Source organism: Atta colombica, unplaced genomic scaffold, assembly GCF_001594045.1.
Source record: "Atta colombica isolate Treedump-2 unplaced genomic scaffold, Acol1.0 scaffold12, whole genome shotgun sequence".
Classification (NCBI taxonomy): domain Eukaryota; kingdom Metazoa; phylum Arthropoda; class Insecta; order Hymenoptera; family Formicidae; genus Atta; species Atta colombica.
Genome location: NW_017259206.1, coordinates 7584530 through 7594615, shown reverse-complemented (window position 1 = coordinate 7594615; position 10086 = coordinate 7584530). Strand labels below are relative to the sequence as shown.

General features: G+C 32.0%; 2 protein-coding genes across 2 annotated transcripts; both read right to left on the bottom strand.

Annotated features, from left to right (window-relative positions):
• Positions 1–97: 97 nt before the first annotated feature.
• On the bottom strand, positions 98–2938 carry LOC108694350. Its single transcript, XM_018203776.1, has 4 exons — positions 2849–2938; positions 1367–1496; positions 845–1070; positions 98–277 (listed from the first exon to the last, which is right to left on the bottom strand). Exons 2-4 carry the CDS (start codon positions 1446–1448, stop codon positions 226–228), a joined length of 360 nt encoding a protein of 119 aa, XP_018059265.1. The 5' UTR covers positions 1449–1496; positions 2849–2938; the 3' UTR covers positions 98–225.
• Positions 2939–3901: 963 nt separating this feature from the next.
• Positions 3902–7716, bottom strand: LOC108694340 (keratin, type I cytoskeletal 9-like). The gene is made up of 4 exons (XM_018203764.1): positions 7581–7716; positions 7100–7298; positions 6721–6922; positions 3902–4657 (listed from the first exon to the last, which is right to left on the bottom strand). The coding sequence occupies exons 1-3, from the start codon at positions 7714–7716 to the stop codon at positions 6733–6735; spliced, it is 525 nt and encodes a 174-aa protein (XP_018059253.1). The 3' UTR covers positions 3902–4657; positions 6721–6732.
• Between the last annotated feature and the right edge of the window lie 2370 nt (positions 7717–10086).

The window sequence follows — 10086 nt, the reverse complement described above, 5'->3', positions numbered from 1 at the left end:
TATATATATATATATATATATATGTAAAATATGGATTTGTGGAAAGTCAAGAAAGAAGAATAATTTTGCGCAGAGTGCGCAGTGATAAAGCTGGAAGTGTTATGACACAGAAAAATTTTATTATCCTTTTTGTACATGAACCGTGGCCTAAAAATTCATCCAAAGAAGTGTGATCACAGATGAGGGTGTGGAGGGTCGTGCGGTTGTCCTTGGAGTATAAAATTTTCACCGTTTCCGAGATTTCAGCAAGTATCCCGCGACGCCCAGATTCAGATACCTGAAATTGTAAAGATCATGTAAGTCCTTTCACGTATAATTAATGTTAAATATATGCAATTATAAACAAATCTTTATTTTAAAAAAATCTTCGATTCAAACGTAAATGTAAACTCTCTCTTCAACTAATTCTTTTTAAAATTAGGTACATGAAATATGCTTTTCCATTTTTGTGATACAATTAAAATTCTATCTTGAGAATTGGTTTAATGCAATTTACATTTTTTCCCGATTACATTATTGGAAAATTGTTTAGAGAAATATTCACTCAAATATTTTACTTCACAATTCAATAAACAATAATTAAGTGAATTCACTGAAGATTTAGTAAAACGGCAAAATATTATCAGCTGATATTAAAATTACTTAGCCTAAAATTAGCTCTTTTTAAAATTAATCATACATTTACATATATGTATCAAAATAATTTACATTGTGATTTAGCTAACATTAATACTTCGACATTTTTATGCTTAATCGGCATTTTTATAATAGATACATTAATTAATTCGAATTGGGTTTTATCGATAACTCAATTAACAAGAAAGATAATTGTTTATCAATTTACCTCCTTCGCGTTGATATGCCACGTTTCTCTCTTTTTTCTGGCGTTATACGGCTTCCATCGGCGAAAACGAGTCTGGATGCAATTGCAGTCGGTCTTTCCGGTGGACCAGTAGTTGCTGACGGCACATTTGATAATAATCTTTTGCCCTGACGATTTTCTTTTGATTTTCTTCTAACATTTAAATCCGATGATACGATAATTTCATCAAACGTTTGGCCAAAAAGTGCTGTTAACAATTAAAGAGGAAGTATAATAAATTATTTAACAAGTTACTGAAGAAAGTAAAATTCAAGATCCAATTTTTACATAAATATTCCTTTCATAGATAAAGAGATGTGGAGGTAAATTTTTTATTAATTAAATTTGTAAAGATAAAGAAAATTTAAAGTTTACTATTAAATACAATTTAATTTAATTATTTTATCTTTGCTTCATATACAATTTATGTGAATATTTTCATGAAAACATATAATAAAAGTCTTCAAATATTCTTTAACAAATATTTTTTACGATTTTACTTACATTTTTCGTTAGATGCCGTCTCTTGAGCATTGATTATGACACAGACTGAAGTGAATAGCAAAAGGGCCAAAATTTTAATCATTTTGTAACGGGAATTTTAATATGTCCAAAGATCGAAATTTTTGTTACCCTGTAAAGAGAGTAAACAAAAATGATCGGTAAAAAACTTTCAATACAATATTTTGATGAAATCTATTCTAACATATATCGATTCTTATCGATATTATCGATTCTTTCACACATACAGTTCATAATATAATTAGATTATTATTAACGTTTATACTAATTTAAACTGTTATTAATATCTATTACATATTTATCTGATTATTTACATATTTATCTAATTATTTGATAATTACCTGATCGTTGGCACATATACGAAACAAAAAATAAATTACAAAGCGACAAATCTTTAAATAATTTTTATTCTTCCACACACAGAGGCTATGATCAAAGTCTCGCTACAAATGTTTTGAAGCGTTTGATGGATCAAGATAGAAGAAAGAATTTTAAAGAATTAGAAGAAAGAATTTAGAAACTGATTAATTAAAAAACGCTTCAAAATGTTTGCAACATTGCGTTGATCATACCCAGAGACACATATAGATCGTTTACATATTAAAAAAAAATCTATCAGATACATCAATAGCAAATATTACAAATATTAGCGATCTTTCGACTATGCGAAAATTATACTAACTGATTACTATTACTTTTACGTCATGCCTGAATGCTCAGAAATTCTAAACAGCCGTTAACTTTAAATGAATTTGTTAAAAGGCCTTCGATGATTTCGTAACCACCATTTGTAGGAACACGAGTTTGAAGAATGACTAATTGAATAACTTTCTAGAGCAGTCAATATTGGCAGAATTTTACGTAAAAATAATGGATTGTGCAACTCATTATCATTATCGCATTGGTCTACAGTAAAAATATCTTATAGATTATATAATCAATATTAATAATCTTTGAAGAATATTAATATGCTATAGAAAATCCGAACATATTAGAAAAATATTGTATAAAAGGGATTTTAAACAGATTTCTATAATTTAAAGTAAACAATTTAATTATTTTTTAAATAAAATGATAGTACTAATGCACAGATAATGTAATAGCCTTGATTCGCATTTTTAAAACAGTCAATTAACTTTCTCTTCAATTAAAGTTCCTTCTTAAGAAGTGAAAGCCAATTTCTTTTTATTGTAATTATTAATCGTGCTCATATCTCATTTTCAATTTAATGAACACATTTGTGCGCCATATGGATTGGAAAAAGAAGATATATCGTTTGAAAAAATAAGTTATACCGAGTTCAACACTATGATTAACTCTTATCACTGCTTCGCGCGTCATCCTCGCCTTCGACCTTGCGAAATGACAGAACAAGTCTTCTTATAGATTGGCGCAGTTACACTTACTTGTATTATGGACCTCGGACTTAACACTTAATACTTAACAGTACGTATCTCGACTTACCGGCGATAGTTGAGGATATACTTTCCGAGTCGACAACCGCACGAGAAATGCGAGCATAATGACGCGGGAGCCTTCAAGAAAGCATCGCGGATTTGCTATAGTGTGTGGAAAACAGGAACAGATTCATGGGTACCACCAGGAGGAGGTGCTTTAAAGGCGTCATATACTGTAGTCTGTTGCACCGGCCGGACCACTTTCTATTTCATTTTTTTCCTCTCAATCTTCTCCCCCTCTGTCTCTCTCATTTGATCTCTCCTTCTGTTTATCAGGACGACTCCCGTACTCTGTCTCTTTCTCTTTTTACTCAGACGGAGAGACTGGTTTACCGGCTGACAGGGCCGTAGGTGCCCAGGAGCGGCTAAACAATGGTTAACGACAGCACAGTCCTTTAACGAGTTTCTTTGATGCATCTCGGGTATCGTTAATGTCATTTTTTTAGGGTAGACATTATTACGATTTAGAAATGCCAATTTTAATCAAGACTCGGCAATGATCTCTCCAGAAAAGAATTTTTCTACATAAATCAAAAGAATAAAAGTTTCTTGATGTAAATAGGATATTTCATATTGATGAGATGATGAAATAAAGTTACTTGAATTCGTATTTATTGTACTTTTGCGAAGAATTGAAGCTGGACTGCAATTTTTTTTAAGTCGAGGTGATTTTGGGGCACAAAAGATAACACATTTAATGATCTTCCGTAGTTTGTAAAATAATAGGGTACCTTACCCAATAAGCTGCAGTTAATAGCACACACTGCAGTTAATAGTTCACAGCAGATCTTTAACGAGCGAACGTAATTTCTCGAATGTTCTCCACTTTCTGTTTTTGACCACAATACGCGAATTTCGTCGTGATTATTATTATGAAAAAAAAACAAACAAAAATCAATTAACGCAAGTAGAGTAATTCTATTACAATTAATTCTATTACAATTAAATGAAATTTTCATAAAATCATCATCTTATATAAATAGTTCCAAGAAAAAGGATTTAAAGAGATTAGAATTTAAAGGAAGCTTCTAGATGTGCATGTCGAATTAATATCAGATAATTTCCATCTTTTCTACAAGTCTTTTTATTTTCATTTACGTTCATCTTTTAAAAATATTATGATAATTATACTAAACATTTATTATTAGTAGAGATCACTGAAATTATAAGATTGGTATTTTTTGCTAAAGAACACATAAATAAACTGGTTCACAACTTTCTTTGACGAACGCATCTTATGCATCCATCCTCGAAACTCCTCTTGGCTTCTTCAAAGAGAGGAGAGTGAAGAGAGTATCTCGAAACGGAGGATGCTGCGCCGGCGAAGATCGCGTGTGCGGTTCGTCCGGTCATTGCACGGGGCTTTTCGGATCTCGATTTCAGAGGCCCTCGCTCTTAACAGGCCCTCCTCCTTTCAGCTTCCTATCCCTTTGTGCCGTTTATCCAGCGACCCTCCGTCTCGCGGCATCTCCTCCCCACTTCGTCATTCTTCGTAGTTCTTCCATCCTTGCTCTTCTCGTATCAGATTTGTCCTCCGTTTCGCTCGTTCGTGCGCGAATCGCGGCGCTATGTCGCGATATTTTGTCGGTTTTATTTTGGAGAACATCTGGTGGCTGGCATGCGGACAAAGAAAACTTGCTCGCTCAGGAAATCCTCTTGCAAGAGGCAAGAGGGTGGCTCACGCACGCGGTTAGGCTTATTTACTTGCTCCTAGTGAGTGACGTAGAATGTTTGTAAACAATGGGCCCACAATGATGGCGGAGAAACGATGAAATAAATTAGGGGTGATTCGAGGCCGCTTAGCTGCTTCTTGGAGCTGCGGAGAATAGGAAACGTTTAACATTTAAAGTATCTATTATTTTTCCATTAAGATAATTATTAAACTAGTTACGCAAACATAATTACTTAAAAATACTAACGAGAAAGAAAGAATTTCGGATAAAATTAAAAATTTCTATTGCTTGCTAACTTCGATTTTGAAATGATGAAATAGCAGCAAAGAGACTCATGCTTTAAAAAAAAGATGTCGCGTAGAAGAAGCAGTTTTTTTTTTAACATATTCAGCTGAGTCATCTGTAATAAAAAGATATAAGCCTTTGGCAATCTTTTAACTATGTTTTACGATTTTGTAGCGAAGGTTGCATCAACACACAGGATTACATATGTTTAAAATCGTATTATGAAAATAGCTAAGACATCATTGTTTCCCGATTACAGAGCAGCGTAATAAAACGTTTACGCGGAGTTATGCAAAAAAAAAGTTGAAGATATCATTTGCAAGAGCAATTTTAAAAGTCCAGGAATTATATTAAGCACAAAACTATATACACGGGATTAAATTTAAAAATTAGTCAAAATGTCGATTTTTCCCAAGATTTAAAACAAAATAATTTCGATATAGCACAGCTCGAACTTATAAAGCGCATCGTTAAGTTCAGAGTTAAAAAATTGATATCAACTTGTCATGCTTGTTTTCTACGTTGGCAATCCGAAACGATCCGATTTAAACTCGCTCGCTCGATCCCCAAGCTCTCTGACTCCCTTCGACGAACAATGGCCATTTACTTGCATGTCCAAGCGTCGCAAGTGTGTGCATAATCGACACTCCGATTCGCGTGTAGGTGCATCTCTCGGGAAACGAAAACAGACCGGTTTGTCGCCGAGAGAGAGAGAGGAGCGTCGTACCTAAACTACGGGCCCCAAAACAACAATATGGCGTCTGGCTGTCCCTTTAAAACGAGTTAATCCGTCTGTCTGGCCGTCTGCCGATCGCCTGAGAACCAAGAAGATTCATTTCCCCCCTTTTTTTTGTTCATTCTTTTTCACACGTACCCCGAAAGGGCCGTGTGTCTCAATGGTACAATGCGCGAACGCCGCGCCAGCTCACATTCGCTTTCCGGGCAGGTCCCACAAATGTACATAGTACACACTCACACTCAAATATATTTAAACACTTACACATACACACTCACATTTATATATAAATGTATATACATAAACACATGAATATTTGCACGCTATAATCGCCGTACACTCCGGCGAAAGTGAAATACGCCCGTATTTCCCCGACAAAGATTGTTGCGTCTTCGGGGTCCGCCATAGGGCCCGCCGCGCCGGACAGATGTTTCAGGCTTGTTTCATCCGCGTTGGGTCAGCGCAGCGCGGGGTGTTAGGGGGCACAACGAGATCGCGGTAATATAATGCGAATCGCGGATTCCCGGACCCGACCTCCGAGCCCCTCGAGTTCGTTGACCTATGCCCGAGACGAGTCCGGCGCAATTTCGTGGGCGGCTGCAACGTATAATGTTGCAGCGCAACATCCTTGGTCTTTAACCCTTCTTAGAATGCGAAAGATGCAATATTGTACTTCTTGGTATTCTATCTATAATATATGAATTTTGAATAATACTAGTATAATATTGTAATAATAAATTACACAATTAAAAATATAAAAGGTATATACTATTTAACTTTTTGCATAAAATCTTCACAAGCAATGAAAATGTTTGTAATAAAGAGCAATTATATCTTGTATAAAATATTATCACAAAAGCATATAATTCTCATATTCTGTCTTTAAAAGATATAATCCGTTTACATTTATGATGATAATATGATTGAAATAAAAGTTAATCAAGGGATTTTATATACATGCATAAATTAATATATTTTTGCAATAATTATAAACAATTAGTTATATTATTTAATTTCCGCGCACTCTTTTCTTGTTATAGGAGTACGGGAAGATAGTGATAGATGACAAAATAAAATGTTATTATATTTTAGCATAATGGAACTCTAATTAATTTAGATAAATATTTAATTAAATAAACATACGAGTCTACAGTGTATTAGGTTAAGATCCAGTCCAGTGCTTACCGTTTAAAAAATTCAGAATCCAGTTTGTCCCAACGATTGAGCAGAGCTGAACGAGGCTGAGAAAGGCCCGATGTTGAAACTCGCGCTCTGTGCATTCGCTTGGCTATGTCCTCCACCATAAGGACCACCTCCACCTACAGATCCTGCTGATGCTGAAGCAAAGGACGCTCCTTGTCCATAGCCGCCATAGTCCGGTTGCCATCTGCGTAAATCAGAAGATAAAATGCAAATGGTTATCTTGCCCATTTTAGTTCACAAATATTTATGAAGAATTAGATTTATCATATGTGATGAAATTATAAAATAATTTAAATTGTCACGTTTATATATAAAATAGATTATTGTTTTTTAATCAAGTAAAATAATATTCTACACGTACCCTCCATATCCTCCACCACATCCATATCCTCCACGACATCCATATCCTCCGATGAGACCATGTGGCCTATGAGGTCGAAACGGTTTATAATGATGATATTTTCGCTTGTTTCCGTAACGGAAATATGTATCATCATAATCATAATCACTGTAACCACCTAACAAACCGAATTGCGGCGATCTTTGCTCTCTCGTGGTTTCTGAAGTAATGTAAGCATTTATTCTTTTATACATTAATATTTAAATAATATGCTAGTTAGATATTAATATTAAAATAATATTCTAGTTAGAGATAAGTGAACTTTCTCTAGAAGAAGGAAAAAACTAAAAAAATTTGAGAAATTGGTATAAACATCGTATATGTAAATGAAAATGCATAAATTTTTACATTATTTTTGTTAAAATTAAAATCGGTTTTTAAATAAATTTTCTAAAGACGTGTTTGTTATAAAAAAATTTAGTAAATTAAAAATTTTTATTACCAATTTCGGAGGATTCGTTTACAATCGAGGCAACGGGATCTAATACATCAGAATTATCCATCTTTTCCATTGGTTTACCAAATGATTCTCTTAGAAAAAACGCGCTAAGCGCTGTTATTAAAAGTAAACTTTTCATCACGAAACGGAAATGTCACTTGTCAGAAATGTTACTTGTAAGACGTCTAGAAAACGATTCAAAGTTGATCTTATATTTCACGTGCTTTTATATCCCTTCACCGTCGAAATTCAAGGAAAGTCATTCACAATTTCACAATGTCGGCAACTCCAAACGTTAAAAAACGTCTTTGGTCTTTGGTCTTCAAAAAGTAGACGACCTTCCGTTTCAGGGACGACCGGAAATAAGCCAAAGATAAACGAAATCTTAACGCTGATGGATATTGACGTAAGTTTGATTTTGACCGTGAGATATGTTCAAAAGTATTACATATTTACTTAAGTTTGCTCTCATGTGTTATATACATATGTGTCCAGGAAAAATAGATGATCCTCTTCTCTCTCTCTACACTATTTCTTATAATTAATAATTTCAACATAATTATTCACTAATGTAATGTAATATTATAAATTTCCATATATTTGATAAATATAATAATACATACATTACTTACATTAAATGTTCATGTAAATGTAAATTAAGAGCAAGAAAGAAAGCATATATTTTAATTTACACACAAATTATATTAATATTTAAAATATTTTATTGTCGACCTTTTGTCCATGAATGAGAGGAAGTAGACTGAAGATAAACATATATGCACAGACATAAAGTTCTTACAACATGTCCCAACATGTAATAATTTTGATCACGCCTTCAAAAATATTTTTACATGCTTATTTACATTTATATATTTTCATTGTACATACATATTTCTTATAATTTTCAAGAGAAATCAAAATTATTTTTTTATCAAAATTATTTTAAATCCACTTTGTAAAATATTAGTAATAAAAAAATCCTAATACTAAATTATATTTATATTCGATTCTACAATTAAATATAATAAATTATAATTTTTAAAGAAACGCATTGTAGAATTCTGTTAATAATATTTATGAATTAAGAAAGAAGAAATATTATAGATATTTATGAATTGAGAAATAATATTTATTAATTAAATTATGTAAAGAAATTCATTTTGCAGTCAAGAAAAATTATGTGATAATAAGAGTTTATTGTACTTTCAATGATGATTCAAGATGTGCAAATAATATTTAAAATCTGTTTAAAGAAAATCTTCTACATTTTCAAATTTTTTTAATAAATTTGATATTTTCTTGTAGATATATATTAATCATATTATAATAAAATTTTATACATATATGTAATTATATGATGTATAATTATACATATAGTTTTCATTTATTTAAGCATTATCTTTCTCAATTACCATTTATCAAGTTATACATATAATAATTTAAGATATTAATTATTATGATGCATGAAAATAAAATGGATATACAACGTATATTAATATGTTAATGGCGACAATTAAAACATTACATCGAAAACATCACAAATTTTATTAAATTCTTACATGTTCATAACTTGCATAATAATATTACATAATAAGAATGCATAAGAGGCTGCAAAAAGGCACGTCAAATCCATCAAATATATATATATATAAAACACTAACGCATGATAATAACTGATAATTCTAGGAAATAGCTAAACAAATGACACGCGTAGCATAAAAAAATTATTATCGATAATTACGTATTAATTGCGACAATCACATAACAATTCGCGGATTCGGACGAATATCATATACGTCATGATTGATTCTGATAGCACCTCTCTTTAGCTTCCTCTTTTTGTGATTCTCTCTCTTTCTCTTTCTTTGTTTCTTTTTTTGTCTTTCTCTCTTTCCTTTTCTCTCTGCATCTTTGCAATTCTCTCTTCCGTTTTCCTTGTTCATATTCTCGCGCAAAACAAGTCCGACAAGTTTTTATCCCTGTTGTTTCCGACACTCCAGAGACGCCTGCCATCGTGAGAATAAAGACAAAGAGAGATGTTGCTGATGCCAATCGTAAACGTTGTTATTCTCTGATTTTATAAAAATATACGGGGGTGTAAGCATGCTCATTATTAATTTGAGTCGAGTATTACTCTTACAAAATGGCATAGTTGAGATCGCATTTATCCTTCGAAATCTGAAGTGGTTTTAACTTTTAATTAACATAAGATAGATTTTTTTTTATTTTAATCAATATTATATAAAAAAGTATTATAAAAGAAAAAAATAAGAAATAAAGAAGATAAATTATTAAAGTCTATTAACATCAGGAATTATTTTAATCGGATCTTTAAATTTATTTAATCACATTTACAATAGGATTTTTATATCTTTATTATTAGATATTTCATTGGCATTTTATGCAAATCACAGATCCAGAGTTCAAAGGAGGCGATCTACACGCAGCTAATTATATATAAGTTAAGTACGCTTATAAATATAAAAAGAGTATTAAGTTAAGATCTTTT

What these genes read in the sequence shown, in the direction of transcription:
- LOC108694350 (XM_018203776.1), bottom strand. Translation starts at nt 1,448, where the DNA reads ATGATTAAAATTTTGGCCCTTTTGCTATTCACTTCAGTCTGTGTCATA. An exon ending in GACGGCATCTAACGAAAAAT is followed by an intron (nt 1,071 to 1,366) that starts GTAAGTAAAATC and finishes AATTGTTAACAG; the next exon opens with CACTTTTTGGCCAAACGTTT. An exon ending in GGCATATCAACGCGAAGGAG is followed by an intron (nt 278 to 844) that starts GTAAATTGATAA and finishes TTACAATTTCAG; the next exon opens with GTATCTGAATCTGGGCGTCG.
- LOC108694340 (XM_018203764.1), bottom strand. Translation starts at nt 7,716, where the DNA reads ATGAAAAGTTTACTTTTAATAACAGCGCTTAGCGCGTTTTTTCTAAGA. An exon ending in AAACGAATCCTCCGAAATTG is followed by an intron (nt 7,299 to 7,580) that starts GTAATAAAAATT and finishes ACATTACTTCAG; the next exon opens with AAACCACGAGAGAGCAAAGA. An exon ending in TGTGGTGGAGGATATGGAGG is followed by an intron (nt 6,923 to 7,099) that starts GTACGTGTAGAA and finishes TGATTTACGCAG; the next exon opens with ATGGCAACCGGACTATGGCG.